General features: G+C 39.9%; 1 protein-coding gene across 3 annotated transcripts in view; it reads left to right on the top strand.

Moving 5' to 3' along the window:
* The window catches only part of LOC107584297 (catenin delta-2-like), a 50,371-nt gene that overhangs the window by 21,919 nt on the left and 6,982 nt on the right, over positions 1-21,470 (top strand). For 2 of the 3 annotated variants that reach the window (XM_016270861.1, XM_016270877.1), the window contains 10 exons: positions 533-665; positions 1,103-1,316; positions 7,637-7,820; positions 10,974-11,091; positions 12,819-13,004; positions 14,472-14,666; positions 16,356-16,506; positions 17,331-17,553; positions 18,701-18,785; positions 20,410-20,536. In XM_016270861.1, coding sequence (XP_016126347.1) covers positions 533-665; positions 1,103-1,316; positions 7,637-7,820; positions 10,974-11,091; positions 12,819-13,004; positions 14,472-14,666; positions 16,356-16,506; positions 17,331-17,553; positions 18,701-18,785; positions 20,410-20,536 — 1,616 coding nt within the window. The remainder of the gene's footprint in view (positions 1-532; positions 666-1,102; positions 1,317-7,636; positions 7,821-10,973; positions 11,092-12,818; positions 13,005-14,471; positions 14,667-16,355; positions 16,507-17,330; positions 17,554-18,700; positions 18,786-20,409; positions 20,537-21,470) is intronic. The other variant, XM_016270868.1, reaches the window with a different exon arrangement.

Below are 21,470 nucleotides of genomic sequence, written 5' to 3' on the forward strand. Positions count from 1 at the left end.
TATATATATATATATATATATATATTATTATTATTTTTTTTTTTTAGATTTCCATTTCAGATAAAGGCTGTTCTTCTGAACTTTCTGTTTATCAAAGAAACCTAAAAAAAAATTCACTCAGCTGTTTTCAACATAATAATAGTAATAAAAGTTTTTGAGCAGCAAATCAGAATATTACAATGATTTCTGAAGGATCATGTGGCTGGAGTAATGATGCTAAATATTCAGCTTTGAAATCACAGGAATAAATTACATTTTAAAATATATTCAAATAGAAAACAGTTATTTTAAATAGTAAAAATATTTTTACATTTTACTGTTTTTGCTGTACGTTGGATCAAATAAATGCAGGCTTGGTGAGCTAAAGAGACTTCTTTAAAAAATATTATAATATTACTGTTCAAAAACTTTTGGCTTGTAGTGTATGCTGTTATTATAGACACCTTCACAAACATGCTCTTTTAATGTTATAGTGTTTCTTTAGGTCAAAGCTTCTCCACGTTCACTTTTGTGTGTATATGTGCCTCTTCAGGGAATTTGGCTGGAGGGATCCTGAACTGCCGGAGGTCATCCAAATGCTGCAGCACCAGTTTCCATCGGTACAGTCCAACGCTGCCGCCTACCTCCAGCACTTGTGCTTTGGAGACAACAAGATCAAATCAGAGGTAACTCCTGCATACCAACATCACATACATTCTGCATATATAGACTATGTACTAATAAGGCCTTGCAGTGAGGATCATTATTTCAGGTTAATTTGAATTTATCTGCTGATTCAGCCTATTTAGTGCTCGTATGCTAACCATATAATCCCACATAATTAAGATAACAAAATATAAAGGTTATTAACTTTTAATAAAAAGGAGGAAATGCTTTAACTCTTTATCTGTCACTTTGTGGAAACTTGCCAATCTAGTCAGATGCCAACTGCAAGATTTTTAAAATGTTTTTGTAAGAATCTCTTATGCTCACCATGGCTGCATTTATTTGATCCGGAATGCAGGAAAAAAACTGTAATACTGTGTTATATTATTACAAATTTAAATAAATCTTTTTTAGTTTAACATATTTTAAAATGTAAATTATTCCTGATAAATATCAGATACGGAGGCTGGGTGGGATCCAGCTGCTGGTGGACTTGCTGGATCACCGTATGACAGATGTGCACAGGAGCGCCTGTGGTGCACTCAGGAACCTGGTTTACGGCAAGGCCAATGACGACAACAAGATCGCCCTGAAGAACTGCGGTGGGATCCCTGCACTTGTGCGGCTCCTGCGCAAGACAACAGACGTGGAGATCAGAGAACTGCTCACAGGTGCTCAGGGCACATTAAGCACATTTATTTCTAATTCAGTTTCAGTCCTTCTCCTTTGTTCTTTGGCATGACGGGATACTGGTGAGAAGTAATTTGTTTGTCCACACTGAAAGAGAAAATGCTGCAGAACTTCTTTTGCCTTCAAGTGCACCTGGTAAATGTATACCGCTGAGTCGGACATGCGTTGTTTTGATATGCATTCAAGTCAGAAACATAAAACTAAATAAAATAATAATATTGTGAACAATAAGCCAAAATAACAGCATCTAAATTCATGAAAATTATTCATTTCAGTCTATTATTTAAGATCTCACAACTGAATGTTTTTGTTACATAAAACAATCCATGAAAGTTAAGTGATTAACTTTGCACCATTTGCTATTGTGTATGGGGTAAACTCCTGTTTACTCTGTTACTGAAGCCTGATTTGTTCACGTTTGTGTAGCTGCACAAACCAATGGCGCTCTAGCCCACCAGAAAGGGCGGAACCGACGTGTATATAAGTCGGCTCGCAGCGCCATCTCATCAGAATCGGAAAGACGGAAAGAAGCTCAACCCACTCTCTGCCATCGAAGAGCCCCCGGCAGAGGACGAGTCTCCCCTGCGGCCATCCAGCGCTTTCTAAAAGAGCAAATTAGAGCAAATTTCCAGCGCACGTTGTTGCAAATGCCTGGGCAGTGCCCATGCAGAAACTGCGCTCGCTGATGGCTCATGTTCTCTTTGCGAGAATATGAGTTTGTCCAGTCTTCGCTCGCGCATCGCCTTCTTCACTGAAGGCGGTACTTCCGGCTCTGCTCTCCTGTTTCCTTTCTCTCCTAAGTGAAAGAAACAGCAGAGCAGCGGCTCTCTCTCAACGGGTGTGAGTGGTGTCCGTTCTCTTGGTGGCCCCATTCCGGAGGAACCAGGCTTGATTCCCCGAGTTAGTGCAGCTCTCAGTAGCAGCCCCGATACCACTGAGACGAGATTTCTCTCGCAGGCAAAAGGCATGATTTGGCATCCCCAGCCAGATTTGTGGAGCCTTCATGTATGGAGCCTCAACGGGAGCCTACGCAGCTCCCAGCGAGAGTGAATGATACCATTTTAGAGGCTAGAGCACTGTCTACAAGACGCCTTTACGCCCTCAAGTGGTCAGTCTTTCGTGACTGGTGTACTGTTGTGCTGGACAATGGGCGCGCCCCTTCCACACTCAAAAGGTCCTCCCTTCGAGCCGAACTATGCCCTTTGTTGCTGAAAACCGCCCTGCTACTGGCACTAGCATTGGTCAAGCGAGTGGGTGACTTACAAGCACTGTTAATCAGTGCTTCCTGTCTGGAATTTGGGCCTAGAGACTGTAAAGTTGTCCTCAAGCCTAGACATGGATACGTTCCGACGGTGCTCTCAACTCTGTTCAGAGCCCAGGTTATTACCTTTCTAGTACTCCCCGCTGTAGATGGTGAGCAGGGTCCTAATGTTCTCTGCCCTGTCAGTGTCCTGAGAATATATCTTGAACGCTCCAGCTTGTTCAGACAGTTGGAGCAGCTTTTCGTTTGCTTTGGAGGCTGCTCTAAGGGGCTGCCGGTTACAAAGCAAAGACTGTACCGCTGGATAATTGACGCTATAGCCTTGGCTTATGCCTCAGAAGGTTTGCAATGCCCCCATAGGTGTGATATCTTTTGGTGAGATATGTGCAGCCGCCTGCTGGTATGGATTTTTATCGGATTAAACTGCTTAAACTACTTATTTCTCCCTACGGTGGAACTAGCTATGTCCAAAAGTCCTCAGCTATGCTCGGGACTCAGTTGGCTCATGTTCTCTAGGGGCCCTTAACTTAAGTGCTCCAGAACTGGGCTCGCAGAGCGGCTTAGTCTGCTTCTGCTCATAGCACGGCATGATCGGATTTGTTCCCCATACACAACATGAAGTGAACGTTCGAAAGGGAACGTTCCGGTTACTGACGTAACCTCGGTTCCCTGAGATAAGGGAATGAGCTTTGTGTCACTTGCCGTGCTATTAGGTGCACGCGAATCGATGACTGTCGCTTTAGTTGAATGATTCTGATGAAATGGCGCTGCGAGCCGACTTATATACACGTCTGATCCACCCTTTCTGGTGGGCTAAAGCACCATTGGTTTGTGCAGCTACACAAACGTGAACAAATCAGGCTTCAGCAATAGAGTAAACAGGAGTTTACCCCATACACAACGCTCATTCCCTTATCTCAGGGAACCGAGGTTACGTCAGTAACCGAAGCGTTTTCTGCTCACAGATCTGTATATATAGATTTTAAGTGTATTATATTATATTATATTATATATTGTCTAAATTATAGATCAGTGTTTTAAATCGTCACGCTCCCAAAGTCACAACTTGGTGCATTATTTAGAATTCAAAGTTTCCCACTTGTAAATATGACTTTGCTTGGTCATTCATATGCTCATACCTTGTAATTACGATATTTCCACTTGAAGGGCACAATATTTCACTTATAGTATGTAGTTATATGGAAAGGGATGTTGGACCAGTGAGATTTCACAGTAGAAATGAACAAAAAAAATGTGAACCAACCATGCTGATTAGAACGCAATATCTGCCCCACCTCTTTGAATGTGCTGTATCTTTATTTCACTTCTCACCACCTTTTTTGCAAGTTCAGCATACAAATACATTGTATGTGACCTTTCTGTCACTATCTCTGGCTTTATAATGGGGCACAATTTGTTAATCAGCTCTCCTAGAATCATCAGCTTGTTACTGTAGACCCCACTACCCATTAAATGATTTGTTAAGGATCTCCTAATTGGTTAGGGCTATAATAATTAAGGATAATACCAGTGCTTGGCGTAGCCTCTTTAGGGACTTGTGTATAATGAGTCTTGACGCTTTGACAAAAGACAAAGGCTCTTCTCAATCCCCTATAGAAATATTTCTGGTACTGAGACGGTTCCTGAGAGATGTCAAAAAAATTGGGTGGCAATTTGCTTTTTGAGGCATTTGATAAATGTCAGATGCTGAATTGTTGGGAGACACTTCAATAGGATGCTGCAGCTCCCTTGTGTTTCAGCCTAGTGAGCAATCTAAATGTCCATCAATTGAAAAATCACCATCCTTCTGAATCCAGAGCTCGGAGAAACATCGAAAATGTTTCAAATTGAATATAGTGAAGCTGAGTGGCATGTGCTTATTACAGCTCCATGTCTCTGTGCTTGTACTCACTTTAGCTGCAACATTTGGAAAGAGGCGAGAAGCCATTTATGGTTTTTCAAAGACAATTCAAATGTAAATTAGGAGACAAAGTGTCCTCTCGTCAGTCCATAACAAACCCTCCTCATGCAACATCTCCGCAGACCCCAGTCGCCGGCCGATTGCTGAAGCCAGACACAAGCCTGTTTTGCCTGCTGGGGCCTGACTTCGTTCTGCAGGTGGTTGCATAAAAACAGGAAGTCTTTGATGTTTAACAAACAAGATTGGATAGGATAAGATAAGATTAAATTGGCTGGAGTACAGAGCTGTACACCCTGCTAGCAGCACAGAGGAAGGACCTACAAAAGTGCTCCCTTGTACACTGCAGTGAGTCCATGAAATTAAATGTAATGAAAAATGTTAGCGATATATATATATGCTGCTTGGCTATGCATTGCCAATTTTGAATGGCTGTCAATAGTGATAGATGCTTTTTAGAACCAGATGGTGTAGTTATAGCATCTACTAGTAGGGGCTAACAGGGCAATGCTAACCAGCCAAACCTAGAGCCCTTGGATTTAGCACATTATCTCATTAGTAAGGTCCTCCATGACCTAAATGGCAGTGAGACATCCAAAAAATAGCCCCCAGGAGCTGAATTGAGAAACATTTGTAAGGAATGCCATTATTGCCATTACTGACTCGTAAAAAGACGATTATAGTGTCCCATATGCAGAGGCGGACAGTAACTAAGTACATTTACTTAAGTATTGTACTTAAGTACACTTTTTGAGTATCGGTACTTTACTCGAGTATTATTTTTTCTGGAAACTTATGACTTTAACTTGAAAGACAAATATTGTACTTTTCACTCCACTACATTTCTATCAAGGTCCTCGAAGTACAAAGTCGTTACTATGTAGCAGCTTTGAAAGTCAGTGGGTGATTTGTTTCTTCTCTAAAATGTGACTTTCTTTTTTTGAACACTGACCAGTTGCAAATGTGATATTTATTTATAACAATTCAATAATAAGAAGTTAATATTGTGGTATATATTAGACACAATATTGTCTGATTTTGCTAAATTGTGTACGTGAAAATATTACCTATAAAGCCACAGAAGAACTGTTGTGCATCTCCTAATAAAACACAAGTACAGCGAGAGCGATTAGACAGCATTTTTTAGCACAGGCCGGCAGACACAAGGAGAATAAATAGGAACCAAACGAGGAGGCTAACGAGGGAGACACAGGTGGAGCAACTAAAACAATAACGAGGTAACAAGATGGGAGGGGCCAGACAATAGACAGGAGAGAGCACATGGCAACAGACAAACACAACACAAGCCATGTGCTCCCAGAACACAGTCATCTGGTGGCCCTCCTGGGCACACCGGCTGAAGACTGTGACATTTATTCCAAAGATACTACAAGCTAGTCAGTGTATTCAGTAGGTGTAATGTATTGTAAGTTGCTTCAGAAGTATTGCAAGTATTACGTACAACAATAAAACAGTGCATTGACATAAAAAAGGAAATTTACTTTTGGTACTTAAGTACTTTTAAAAGCAAGTACTTCTGTACTTTTACTTAAGTAAAAATCTGTCTTTACAACTTTTACTTGTAATGGAGTAATATTTGACCAGCGGTATCTGTACTTTCACTCAAGTAATGGAGTTGAGTACTTTGTCCGCCTCTGCCCATATGAGCGTTGTGGGTGATGCCACATGGCAAACTCGCATCAGTGGAGGGTACCAAACAAATGACAGGCAAGCATCCATAGACTGTTTTCCAATTTGAATACTTCTACTGTGTAATAAAAGTATGTACTTCACTGTTAATGTAAAAGTATATACTTTTGAATACGTAGCAACAACATTAGATGCATTTAGACTATTCAGATGTACTATCATCACCTTTTTATATGGTTGAGTACCATTTAATACGGTTTGAGCTTGCTTGTGTGTGCTAGCATCTAGATAAATTTGTTAGTACTGTGGCAGCTTCGAACTTGTTTTTCTTGACATATTTCTGAAACTGAAAAAAAAACGTTATGGAAAAAAATCCTCTTTTGGACAAAAAAGGAAGTATGTACAGTATGTGCTCTGCCATTTGGGATACTATTTTTAGGATTTTGGTTTCACTGCTCTAAATTTTGTGCACTATTTTGGGAAGCTGTTTGTTATAACACAGGAGTGAACATTTTCGAACAAACATACACTACCAAAAATTTAGGGTCAGTTTTTGAAAGTCTCTTGTTTGATCAAAATACAGTAAGAAATGTAATATTATTAAATAATATCACATGATCCTTCAGGAATCTTTCTAATATGCTGATTTGGTGCTCAGGAAACATTTCTTATTATAATCAATATTGAAAACAACTGTTCTGCATAATATTTTTGTGGATGATATGGTGTGTGTATTTCTTTTTTTTTCAGAAGTTCAAAAGAGCAGCAATTATTTAAAATGTTACATATTTATAATTGTGTAACATTATAAAAGTCTTTTTTTTTGGATAAATTTAATCCATTATTGCTGAATGAAAAAATAATTTATAAAAAACGTACATCTTACTTTTGACATACTATTGTAATCATACTACTGTATAATATGGGGTGCACCATACTGTTTAGGACTGTAAGTCTGTGATATTTAACAAACAAGATGAGATGCAATTAGCTGGGACAGAGCTTTATACTCTGCTAGCAGCAGGGAGGAGGAACATGCAAAAGCGCTCCCTTGTTCACTGAATCAGAGCTGTAGGGGTCTCATGAAAGAGATGAAATATTTATAACATACTACTTTTAATAGCATGCAAAATGAGCCACAGTTCAACTGCATGCTACTTTCTAGCAGTTCACAGTTCATTCTTGATTGTGATGTGGCTTGGATCACACCCTCAAACGTTCATACTAAGAGCTGATGAGGACACACTAGTGAAACTTTTGAAAGTGTTTCATTTGAGGGCTCTTGACCAAGACCTCATGCAATATTCAAAAGCATGTTTGTAGCCTGCTGTAATCAGTGTTTTTAATTATATATTTTTCTGCACAACAAAAACTCAAGGTGAAGAAGGAAAATTGTAGTCTATAAATACAGTGTGTGTATTCTTCACTGGATCAGACATTTTTTGCTTCATAGATGATGTTCTTGTGTACAGGTGTGCTGTGGAACTTGTCCTCGTGCGATGCTCTGAAGATGCCCATAATTCAGGATGCTCTGGCAGTGCTGACCAACACAGTCATTATTCCTCACTCAGGCTGGGACACCTCGCCCCAGCAGGACGACCGCAAGCTGCACCTGCATTCCTCACAGGTGCTCCGCAATGCTACCGGGTGCCTCAGGTACAGTTCCTAATTAATGTCAATTCAAGTTTTAATTCAACATCTATTGTCTTTCATTGTTCATTCATATTTATGTACAGGCAAAGCATCACTTTGAAGGACCTGTTGTTGCTCTTAAGAGGCTTAATCTTCACCTAGAAGCAATTCATTGTTTTATTAGGTGATTATTCAAGTAAGAATTATGCAAATATTATGTTAATGCCTGAGAGTTTCCGTCTTTCAAAGCGACATGATATGATGAATTTGTGCGCCTTCAGAAATGTCACCGTATATTGGGGTCTCAGCAGGCAAAAGTACACCGCTGGATAATGGCTCTCTGCTTCTGTGTGTCAACCAAACACATTTATGAATTAGCTTTGAGGCTTTTCCAGGAGCCCTTCACTGATAGCTTAAGTTAATTGATTTAAATATAAATAGATTCAGTTGCATTTGATGAATTTGGCTAGTCTAAGACTCTGTGCATAAAACCATTTTGTGATGGAGCTCGTTCTGCCACTTTAGTAGGATTATATTCTGCCCAGTATTGGTGGGATTCAACAACAGGATTCTGTAGCTCTGGAATAGTGTTAGGCACTGTGATTGTGGACCTGGTGGCGTGCCAAAGCTTTCCCCTTGCAAAAATCTCATTTGGAATCTAAAGCAATTATGTTGCCTGTTACTTTAACTACTCCATTCATTATAATATATTCAAGAAATTAATACTAGGGCAAGGATGCATTAAACTGATGTCTTTAAGTGACAGTAAAGACATTTATATTGTTACAAAAGTTTTCCATTTTAAATAAATGCTGTTCTTTTGAAATTAATATTCATCAAAGAATCCTAAACAAAAAAACATGTTTTTTACAAAAATATTAAAGCAGCACAATTGTTTTGAACATTGATAATAATTAGAAATGTTTCTTGAGCATCAAATCAACGTTAGAATGCTTTCTGAAGGATCATGTGACACTGAAGTAATGGCTGCTGAAAAAATCAGCTTTCCCATCCCATTATTAAATTACATTTCAAAATATACTTAAATAGAAAAGTTATTTTAAATTGTAATAATAATATTTCAGAATAGTACTGTTTTACTGTAATTTTTTTATCAAATAAATGCAGCCTTTGTGAGTGTAAATATTTTTGTTATAATATTTTTTATATATTTCAATATATTTTGTCCTAAAATTTGTCTAAAACATAAAAATGTTGAATAATAACTTTTATGTGTTGCAGATCTAAACATTTCAATTTGCTTGTGGTTAGCAAGTTAAGAGTATGGCTCAATAGCTTATCTTAAAGGGGTCATATGATGCTTTTTTTAAAGATCATTATTTTGTGTATTTGGTGTATCAGAATATGCCGACAAGCGCAGTCTGCTCTGATTGGCCAGCTGACCCAGTGCATTGTGATTGGCCGAACACCACAAGCACGCGTTGGAAATGTAACGCCCCTTACCTTAATCGCAAGCTTCATCTTTCAAAATAAATGTAAAGACAGAGCCCGAAAGGGGAACAGACACAGTGATGAAGCTGGTATGTGTTTGCATTACACAAGCCACAGTTAAGATGGTTGAGACCCTGTCTCTCTCTCTTTCTCTCTCACACACACACATACACACACCCACACACACGATGCGCAAAACTCCGCATTTGAACAGTCAGTAGCAAATACTTAAACTAATAACAAAACAGTAGCTGATTCAGAAGCGCCAGATTGTCATAGCAAAGTCAGAATGACCTCCTCTCCTATGTTCATGAAACGGTCGTCCATAAAATGCATTGCTGATCTGTTATAAGTAATCTTAAAGATTCTTAAATGCATCTACTTTTTCGGAAGGCCAAATAAAGTGCTTTTGCTTTCGCCTAGAAAAACACAGCGTCTCCCTGACATGCTGCATCAACACTAACTGCTGTTCCTGAAACCATGCCTTCTTTCTTTGCGTGCACATTTGGGCCGCATTATGCAAATATTTCCACATAGTGAGGTAGATATGTGGGGGCGTGTTAGAACGAGCTGTTTTAGGGGGGCGTGGCAGAGTCTTAACTTTGATAAAGAATACCTCTTTGGTTTTGAGACCCCAAATGGGAAAACCTTTGGCATAGTGTCAGATGTTTATGTATCTGGGTTGTCCACTATGTGCTGTCTAAATAGCCTCGCTAATACATTTGACTGCTGTATGTTGTGGCTTTGTCATTTTTATCTATGTGATGAATGTTGATGCATCATCCATAAGTGATGATCGCATTATTTACACATGTTCAGGCCTTTTCATCGTAATGCTTTGATATTGTTAATTTTAATATCATATTTTCCAGTTTCTAGTTTTTGCTGATTAGATGGAAAGGTGTATTTTGGAGCTATTACAAGCTCACTCAAAACATCAAAAAATCTGCAGGTACTTTTGGAGCTCAGAAACTTTTTGCTGTAAAACTCATTTTTATGTTAACGGCACTTTACATTTATAGCACATATTACATGCATATACCATCCTCTCTCCCCCTGCGCATCAGCTTTCAGGTTTGAAGCAGCAGGATTGTAGAAAGTGCTGAGTCACTCTTGGATGGCTGGACTAAGCTCCCTACGCCCAGCGTGATAATTAATCCTCTTCATGGATGGCTGAGGAACTAGGAGTCTGATTGAATATTTAATGGTTGGACACAGTTGCCACACCACCTGCAGCTGCCTGAGACACACAGATCTCTTAGAAGCTTCTTGGAGAGTGCGCGAGAGAGAGACGACAGGATGTGGTCTTTGATTTCTCACAGGCACCTTCCAATAAGGCTCTGCTCAGATCAGACTTCCCGATTCAGGTCTCCCGAGTCTCCAACTCTTGGGATGCTAAGCTTGTTGCTTTGAGGCATGTTGCTGGTGATTCATAAAGCTGCTGTTTGGAATTTTTCTACGTTAAAAACTTTCTTGTGTTGCCGAGTTGACTTCTTGAAAAGTATAAAAACTCCGCTGTCCAAACATTGCTCTGTTTGAAAAGAACTTAGGGGAAAAGTGAGTTACTACTCATTTCCATGAAAAGCTTATTGATGTTGAAGACCATCTGCCCTTTGGTTGGTTGAGTATTGATTTAGCTCAGAACTGCCAAAATGTAATCAATAGAGTCAATAATACAACATGCGTGACATTGTGTGAATGTGTGTGTGAATGTGTTCTCTACAGGAATGTGAGCTCAGCCGGAGAAGAGGCCCGCCGCAGGATGAGAGAGTGTGAGGGACTGACTGATGCGCTGCTCTATGTCATCCAGACAGCCCTGGGCACCAGTGAGATCGACAGCAAGGTTTGACCTTCCCTCCTCTGCCTTTCTACCAAAGTATATGCATTCAGCGGAGCGACTCCGAGAAGTCTAGCAGGTTTAGTTGTGCAGTTTTTACTCCCCAACCATTTGGAGCACTTCTCCACTGCTAAATGTTAGATGAGATTGAAGAAAAACTCAGTCTAGACCAGCTTAGTCTCAGACGCACGCCCACCAACCACCCACAGTCCATTCGCTCACAGTCTGATGAATATTGCACATAACACTAAAAACCACTCATGATCTTGTGTGCATTATTAGCCAACTATGGACACAGGTTACCAACATAGTTCAGTGATTCAGTGTTTCCCAAAACCATAGTTCCAATAAACATTTGCACACAACATCATATAGTTGTGTGGTTGAAACTACCTGTGGTTAGAAGCAGAGTTTCTTGTTTGTATGGCTTGAATACATCATGCTCTTGAGCAAAACAAGCAAGCTAACAGGCAGTTCCATCTATATCTTTAATTTCATATATATACGAATTTCATTGTACATATTTTAGTTTGAGAATGAGTGTGCTGCTTTTGAAGAGTGCACATGTGAATGTGCTCTGGTACTCCGGAGGAATATGACATAAGAGGGAACTTGTGATTGAATCCAACATCTGTAAATAAAGCGAAACAATGTAGAGCGAAGGTAGTGAACTAGCCTTCAGATGCTGTGTTTATTTACAGCAATAATCTGACATAAATTCAATATCGAACCGATTAAATAACAGCAAGAAATTATTACTCCAGCACCGGTGCACCAGCATCATTAACAACTGTTCTATATTGTTAAACCAACATGGTTTGAACTAAAAAAAAAAATGTACAAACTACAGTTGATTTCTAAACAGTACACATTGATCAGTGGGTATTTCATGCTGATTTGTGCTTCACTGGTCAAGCAGGTTTATATGCAGTAATAACTGTTTTCAGCTGAACACAAAAGAAGATATTTTGAAGAATGTTGGAGGTATTGACTTCCATAGTCAACTGTGTGGTTACCAGCATTCTTCAAATTATGTTAATTTGTGTTCAACAGAAGAAATCCCTAGCATTTCTCATCTAACTCTAGATAAAACCATCTTGGATGCTTTCAAACTGGTCCAAACCAGCATTTTATTTTATTTTTCCCAGCAGGGGCAATAGACGTTGTATTAGACAGACAGTTTAGGTTTTGTTTTGGCTCCTCTAATTGCTTTACCACCAACAATGTGGTAAAAAACAACAATAGCTGCGGTTGCTTTTAAGCAAGCTTTATGGTAATTATGCAGATAAAGTCATGCAGTGACGCACCTCTCTATATTGAGTTTTTGTTTGATTTTCGAGGGGTCTCTGTTACTGGCATAATACTTTGTGAGAACAAGTTTGAATGAGGGAAAAAAGAGCGTCACACATTAATCCCTCTGAAAACATTTACAAGATCAAAGTCGTCCTCTTTGTTTTTCCTGCCTCACTGCTCATCACACTAGGATTAGTTCTCCAGCCCTCCACTGGAGACCGTCCAGAGGACTAATCTAACAAGAGACTATTAAGAGTTCAGAGCACAATAATGCACAGCCTTCCCAAAGAGGACAGATTGTCTCGCAAATACAACAAGTCATTTTGATACTCCCATTTGAATTCTCCCATTTGCAGGTGTTTCCATGTATTGCCATTTTTGTAATCTGAAAACTTGTTTTCTCTCCAATCTTTGGCATCAAACGCGCCGCCCCCTTCTAGACCATCGAGAACTGCGTGTGCATCCTGCGGAACCTGTCATACAGGTTGGCGGCAGAGACGTCTCAGGGGCAGCAGATGGGATCGGAGGAGCTGGACGGGGTTCTGTGCACCGATGCCAGCGGGAAGGATGCGGAGAGCTCCGGCTGCTGGGGCAAGAAGAAAAAGAAAAAGAAGAGCCACGATCAGGTGGGCCGGGGGTTTTTATCCCTGCAGCTGCTGGCAATTAGCATCACTTAGCGGCATTCACGTGCGGGTCGCCTGCGCCGACACTCGTCCTCCTCCAGTGAATAATTATGTATTTTTCAGGCTGATTTCATTTAGTTTCTGAAAACAGATGAAGATAAGGGCATCGGGAGTGTTTGTTCAGCATTTGCATGGCATGAATAGCGAGGTAAAAGGTGGCATTACTTTGCATTGTGGCTTTTAAATAACTAAATTGTCTGTGAGTCATCTGTTCCTTTAACAGCGATGCAAATGCACATCTGGTTGTGCGACGGTTGAGTTTGCTCTGTCTATTTAATTACGCTGTATCCTAAACAAATAGTGAGCTTTATCTTCAAATATTTCAATTTGCAGCAAAAAAGTACCATTTTATTTCCAATAAATACTATGAGATTCTTCAAAGTACCTCGGAGTGCCATGTAAATACTACTGTATATGAATAATCATTACGTACTATGGTATGATAATCAGTGCACAAGCCACATTGAGCTGGTATGCTCAAGCAGGCAATATGAGTTCTAGTCTGGCTCGTGACATTGCCCAGTCTTGTTTCCACCTCTTCTCACCATCATTTCCTGATGGCTCTGTACTGTGCTTATTAATAAAATGGCCAAAAATAAAATAGCATCTGGCACTTTCCATGAATAGGGTACAATTTGGTGTCCCATTACACTTTGGCACAAATCCCATGTTTTTTGTTGTGAAACTCTCTCAATCCTTGTTAAATTGTGATTTTTGGCCTGTCCCATCTCCACTGTATCTAGCAATTTAAGCCATACAACAGTGTCATAATTTTTGCTGATATTTAGTTCATTGTTGTTAAAACCATTTTTTTCCCAAAGAAATTTATTTGGCAAAGATGCATTAAATTGATCAAAAGTGACAGTTGAGACATTTATAATGTCACAAAAGATTTCCGTTTCAAATAACTGCTGTTCTTTTGAACTATTCATCAAAGTCGTTTTAGGCAAAACAACTGTTTTCAACAGTGAAAATGAAATGTTTTTGAGCACCAAATCAGCATATTAGAATTACTTCTGAAGGATCATGTGACACTGAGGACTGAAGTAATGGCTTCTGTAAACTTCTAGAAACACTGTTAGCTTTTTTGGTGATTCTTTCCCTTTTATATGTTTTGTCCATGCTACTTTGGTGTTTATTTATTGTTTTATTGCTAGAAAAAAACTGAAATCATGGTTAAGTATCACATATATTGCTAACAAGGTTGCAAAGCCCACATAAAAAATGAATAAAAAATTAACTAAATAAAGGCTTATGATCTATATTTAATAAAGGTTGAGCACCTGCTTTCTTTGTCTATTCTGTTTTGTTTCAGGCCCTATTTTGTAACCTTGTGGAATGTATATTTTTATGATTCTATTTCTTGATAGTAACACTCTGTAATAACACTCTGTCTTTCTTTGGTTTCAGTGGGATGGTGTCGGGCCGTTCCCAGACTCTAGTGACCCTCCGAAGGGACTGCAGATGCTGTGGCACCCGTCCATAGTAAAACCATACCTCACTCTACTGTCTGAGTGCTCGAACCCGGACACATTGGAGGGAGCGGCTGGGGCTCTACAGAATCTGGCAGCGGGTAGCTGGAAGGTAGGCCCCACCTTAAAACCTGTGAGTAACTCTGCACCCAAAGAGCCACGAACCAAACAAACTGGCTCTGGCACCCATCACCATTATGACTGACACTAATACACATTCATACCTCAGTTTTGTCTGTCAAGGTCATGGAGTTCTACAAACTGCAAACAGATGTCTAACACAAACTTGGAGAACATAGTGAACTTTATATTGAGAACACAGTCTCTTTCGAATTTACACAACCAGTGTAAGAAAGCTGATGGCTTCAAACTCACATCTTCAAATGGATGCAATGTAGAGAGCTGAATTCTCACTCAAAGTCTTGAAAGTTTAAACAGTGACTCAGATATTCTGTCAAATTGTGCAATTTTGCACTTCAAAATCTTCTGTTGTCCTCATTTTCTGCTCAGAAAAGTGAAACAAACAACAGTGCAATGAATTAAATTCACATTTCATGTAGGGCTGTGCGATACTTACAAAAAAAACCTAGAGCGATTTCTTTGATCAATTTAGCGATTTCGATTTTAATCTTGATTTTGACACACACAGACATGCTTTACAGTTATAAATGCATGTGCAAAGTGAATTTGAAACATATTTCCAAAAGAAAACCAATTAGAGCTTTATCAAAAAACTGTAACATGTCTCTAGAACAGAGGCGGACAGTAACTAAGTACATGTATGACAGAAAAAAAAATCCCGTGTCCAGGGATCTTCTGTGGCGTTGCCTCAGATGTTGAACTAAATTTGTTGCGCCAAGTTCAAACGTACTCCATCTGCAGTGCGTATACAGTATGTGTATGCGGTGCAGAAGCAGCACGGACTCATTTTGCTTTCGCACAGGACGCGTTTGCAGTCCGCTCCTGATCCGTGGCTGTTTACCACAAATACAACATTTATCCATTATTTGGATTTCAAATTCGAACGTTGTTTCTGAAAATGAAAATTTTCAGAATTGTGATTCTCTTTTATCACAGTACCATAATACAATCTTTCATAGACATATTCACGTTTAAACTCAATAAATATAATTTTGTTTAACTACCACCACGAGTGCCATCTACTATTGCCTTGTTTATCTAAAAAAATGTTAAATCTAGCCAAAAAGCCATGTGTTGACTGTGAAACAGTAGACTTTAATTATATGCATTTATGGTGTAATTACTAAATTTATGGTGCATTATTTGCACCATATTATGGTGCATTATTTGCAGTTATTTTTTACTGCAAATAATGCACTGTCACTTTCAGCGCGTGCAGCACAGCAGAAATAGACTCCGTGCAGAAACGATCGCAGCATGTCTGCTGCAGATGCACCGCTCCTGGAGCACACTGCCGGAGCGCAAACGCGTGCAGTGTGAACACTCTGATTCGTTAACATGGGCGCAAAAAAAAATATGCACCACAGATGGAGTGTGTGAACCTGGCGTTACGTTTGTATGCCCGCCCGGTCTGTTCTGTTCTCGTGCTCCATTTAGGCGCGCTGCATTCTGATTGGTGCGGATAGCTGCGGGAGGTCGGGGGTGCGGAAAATCGTGCTATAAAGCGATTTAGAAATCGCACACGCTCAAATCGCGATTTTATGATGATTTCGATTAATCGCACAGCCCTAATTTCATGCAATGTTGACACCAAAATCTCATTCCAATGCCTCTGTTTCTGTTCAGCTGTGTATTGATAATCATTTTGCGGGACCCTTTTGTCCGTTTCCTTTGCCTGTAGTGGTCGGTGTACATCCGTGCGGCGGTTCGGAAAGAGAAAGGACTGCCCATTCTGGTGGAGTTGCTGAGAATAGACAATGACCGGGTGGTTTGCGCCGTGGCCACAGCTCTCCGAAACATGGCCCTTGATGTCAGAAACAAGGAGCTCATAGGTAGGTTTGGGACACGGAAGTGTGTTTGCCTCAAGCTAACATTTTCTCTTTGACTCCAGCAGAGCCGAATGCCGCAGAGGTACGTGTACCTTTAAATTACTTGTATGGCCTTTCAAGATCTATTTCCTTTTGTGTGTGAGCGTGTGTAATTGTGATGTGTCTATCAGCGAGGGCATCTGTGTAGCATTTCTAGTCAGGTATTGCAGTGAGGCGAAGTGCCATTGTTTGAAAGGCTGCTCACGACACTAACAGACTATTGATCTTTTTAATAGTTTGTGTATTCTGATGGGCCCCCTTGTCTCCCTGGCAACCGCTCACACTCTTTCAGTCTGGTCTTGGCCCTGCGTGAGTTCGAAGGCATGTGAATTTCTATTGGAATATAGAGCAAAAGGAACGGCATAAAACTGTACAAATGTCGAGACGGCAGTCTATCTCATTTCAGATAGAGCTGTTCAAATGTCCTTTATTATTTAAGGAAATCAGCGATGAAGCGGGCAAAGCTGCAAGTGCTCATGGGAACCTTTCTTTCATGTAACTTCAATGCATTCCGGTTGAAAGCAGTTTTGTAGCACGGGTCGTTGCAGAGAGAATTAGCTCCCTGGTGGGAATGGGACTTTTGCGGTCACGTTAAGTGTAATAGAGCTGCTGGGTAGTGATGTGGGTGTATCGGACGCTTTGGCATTTTCAGTTGCGGCCTTGAGGTTCAGTGCATTTAAAGAGCTCTGCATGCCGACGGTACAATCCGAATCCAAAATCTCTGAAAAGGTTGTCACGCCTCTTCTCTGAATTTTCTTTTTCGTTCATCTCATTCACGCATCCCATAGGCAAGTATGCCATGAGGGATCTGGTCCATCGTCTACCGGGTGGCAACAATAACAACAGTACTGGCACCGGCGGCGCCAGCAAGAGCATGTCCGATGACACCATCACGGCGATCTGCTGCGCTCTGCATGAAGTCATCACCAAGAACATGGAGAACACCAAGGCTCTTCGTGACGCCGGCGGCATTGAGAAACTCATCGGCATTGCCCGCAGCAAAGGAGACAAGTTAGTATCTTAGTATTCTGTAACATGATCACAACCAATTAGAGTGTGTAGACAAAACCCCATTTTACTCTATGTCCCGTAGAATTAGGCATATTTAAATGGCATATTTAAATGGAAAGGAAATTAGTTTGTAAAGGAAGAGGACATGCTGGACCTTCCATTCATTACATCTCCTATTCTGTATTATGAAAAAGGAAAAACTACTTAAGCAATTCACTTTTAGCAGTTGTATTGCAAGACCGTTTTTAGAAAGCAAGAGGGTGTGGAAAAACCACACTCTCAAAAAGTCAAATCTCCTCTCAGGAGATATTAGGATGGATGGAAGTCCAGTAGCTCTATTACTGGGAGCTATTGTACTGGATTAGTTACCTCTGAAAGTGCATTACAAGATAATGGTTATTTTTATGGTTGACAGACTACTACAAAACGGAAAGTGAAGTCATTTATAATGTTACAGAAGATTTCTTTTGAACTGTCTGTTCATCAAAGAATCCTGAAAACATGTAATATGGTTTCCACAGAAATATTAGAATGATTTCTGACACTGAAGACTGGAGTAAAGACTGGAGACTGGAGACTCAAGATTCAGCTTTGCCACCACAGGAATAAATGACAAATTATATTAAAATAGAAAACAGTTATTTCAAATTATAGTAATACTTCACAATATTACAGTTTACTGTATTTTTGATCAAATAAATGCAGCCATGGTGAAGCTTAAAAGACAGAAACATTTTGGAACTTTTGAATGGTAGAGTAGTATAAAACTCATTGCCAAAACATTTACTGTAGATGTTATAGTATTTATGGTTCCCGTTAGAGCTTATTTTCTATGTTAGAATTTATCACCATTAGAGAAATCTATGAACAAATTGAGCTGAACTAAAATTAATTTTTACTGAGCTATTTATTGTCCACATCTACCAACACTTTGTTTATATAGCTGAGAAAGTACTTTCTATAAAGTTTCTGTATTATACCACAGGGTTTTATTTAGTTTGCACTCTTTGCAAAAAATATGTTTCCATTATCCATTATATTAGCAGCCCAGAAATGGATTAGAAACTGAAAATTCACTCATGTTGCTTATATTATTGCAGATAGGGCTATGCATTGTATTCATTTCCTCTTCTATGTTTCCCTACAGACACACACCGAAGGTGGTGAAGGCGGCATCTCAAGTCCTCAACAGCATGTGGCAGTACAGAGATTTGCGAAGCCTCTATAAAAAGGTAATAAATTCAGAAGACCTCGCTGTTCTCACATCTATTACATTTGCACCTATATACTTTTAAATGGGCATCAATGCCGTTAGAGGCTTTTTGCTGCCAAGTGGTGCAGCTACAGCATCTACCAGCAAGTGCTAACTGGTTTATCTGATCCAAGTTTTTTAAAGGAATTCAGTTTCAAATGCATGAAAATCTGTTTTGTTTTCTTTCTGTGTCTGTCATATACTTGTAACCAAACGGTTTTAATGAGTGAAGTTTCAGGATGAACCATGGGCGTCGGAACCGTTGAATGAGTGTGGGAAAGAACCTACCCACTTTTGAAGACCAATGATATTGGAGCCACTCACTTTTACCGTCTCTAATTTAGCGAATATGTGTACTTTTCAGAGCGCCGTCAGTCAAATCCATTCCACATGACGAATGCCCTAATAAATTAAACTCCATTTAGCTACAGCCTTGAATTCCACGCTGCTGCTTCCTCAAAAGCAATCCATTATATTAGCAGCCCAGAAATGGATTAGAAACTGAAAATTCACTCATGTTGCTTATATTATTGCAGATAGGGCTATGCATTGTATTAATTTCCTCTTCTATGTTTCCCTACAGACACACACCGAAGGTGGTGAAGGCGGCATCTCAAGTCCTCAACAGCATGTGGCAGTACAGAGATTTGCGAAGCCTCTATAAAAAGGTAATAAATTCAGAAGACCTCGCTGTTCTCACATCTATTACATTTGCACCTATATACTTTTAAATGGGCATCAATGCCGTTAGAGGCTTTTTGCTGCCAAGTGGTGCAGCTACAGCATCTACCAGCAAGTGCTAACTGGTTTATCTGATCCAAGTTTTTTAAAGGAATTCAGTTTCAAATGCATGAAAATCTGTTTTGTTTTCTTTCTGTGTCTGTCATATACTTGTAACCAAACGGTTTTAATGAGTGAAGTTTCAGGATGAACCATGGGCGTCGGAACCGTTGAATGAGTGTGGGAAAGAACCTACCCACTTTTGAAGACCAATGATATTGGAGCCACTCACTTTTACCGTCTCTAATTTAGCGAATATGTGTACTTTTCAGAGCGCCGTCAGTCAAATCCATTCCACATGACGAATGCCCTAATAAATTAAACTCCATTTAGCTACAGCCTTGAATTCCACGCTGCTGCTTCCTCAAATCCATTCCACTTGCCTCATTCAGTATCCATATAAATGAAACTCCATTTCGTGTTTTCACTACTCGCGCCTGCTACACTCCCGGACACAGCAAAGTAAACAAAGCATCAGCATCTGCTGCTCAGATACACCTAACCCTACCTGATACTTTATTTCAACTTTTCGATTATTTTCTTGATTTTAATTTTTATTGAAAACAAAAGCCTTTCCGATGTGATATGAGATGTGAAAAGGGAGAAGAACGATTTCGCAAAAGGCGGACGCAAACTTGGGTCGCTTGCATCAAAAACACTACGCAACCCGCGTTACACTTACACCACTGGAAACGTTGCTCAGCAGCCGTCTTTTGGCATATACTCCAGTAAATTTTTTCTGGAGGAGGACCCACCCACATTTATTTTGCTTCCGACGCCCATGGGATGAACAGATTATCATGCTCCTCTTATTTTTATGGCAGGACGGCTATTCTCAGTATCACTTCGTTGGCTCTTCATCTACAATTGAGAGAGACAGACAACGACCGTATTCCTCCTCTCGCACTCCATCTATCTCTCCTGTGCGGACCTCGCCCAATAATCGATCAGGTGAGAGTCGCTCCACTTTCCTCCATTTTGACAACAAGCGATATCATTGATATAATTTGCACTCGATCATCAACAGCTTTATCTCCTTGTCAGGAGTAGATTAGAGGAATAAAAAAGCACTTGAAATGATCAAAACTACTTGTTTTCAAAATCAAGTAGTCAGAAATTTGTCAGAGAGTGCATTAATTAAAGCATCTAAAACAAGTTGACCTCATTTATCAACTAGCTGGTTGTTGGAGAATTTGTCAACTTGTCGTTCATAATGACTAATCTCAAAATAGTACATTAATGGGAGATAAAAAGTGTGGCTTATGCTCAGTGTTCGAACTATACCATGGACTTTGGGGGAGTTCACATGTTTTTTTTTTTTATATAAGGGGGGGGGGGGGGGGGGGAATTTGTCAACTTGTCGTTCATAATGACTAATCTCAAAATAGTACATTAATGGGAGATAAAAAGTGTGGCTTATGCTCAGTGTTCGAACTATACCATGGACTTTGGGGGAGTTCACATGTTTTTTTTTTTTATATAAGGGGGGGGGGGGGGGGGGGGGGGGGGGGGATATTAGGGCTGTGTATCACCAGCAAAGTCATGATACGATACATCTGACTACATTTAGTCAGATCATGCTGCGCGTGCACACAGACATTCTTTTTAGCACTCAGACAAACTTTTAAGCACTGCTCCGCAATTTTATCAATAAAATAGCTTAATCTCTAAAGAGCTACATTATCTTTCTCAAGAAGCTGGTAACATCATCGTTTCTAAAGCATTTAAAGCCACAGCTTCACGGTTAATAGAGAAACGTGGCAAAACGGTGGTAATTCATACATACACGGCCTCTCTCTCTCTCTCTCATGAATGAACACTTAATGAATTACACTTTTCTGAGAACAGAATATTGAAGTGGAGATCGCTAAACTGCAAGCTAACC

Source organism: Sinocyclocheilus grahami, unplaced genomic scaffold, assembly GCF_001515645.1.
Source record: "Sinocyclocheilus grahami isolate Dianchi unplaced genomic scaffold, SAMN03320097.WGS_v1.1 scaffold5.1, whole genome shotgun sequence".
Classification (NCBI taxonomy): domain Eukaryota; kingdom Metazoa; phylum Chordata; class Actinopteri; order Cypriniformes; family Cyprinidae; genus Sinocyclocheilus; species Sinocyclocheilus grahami.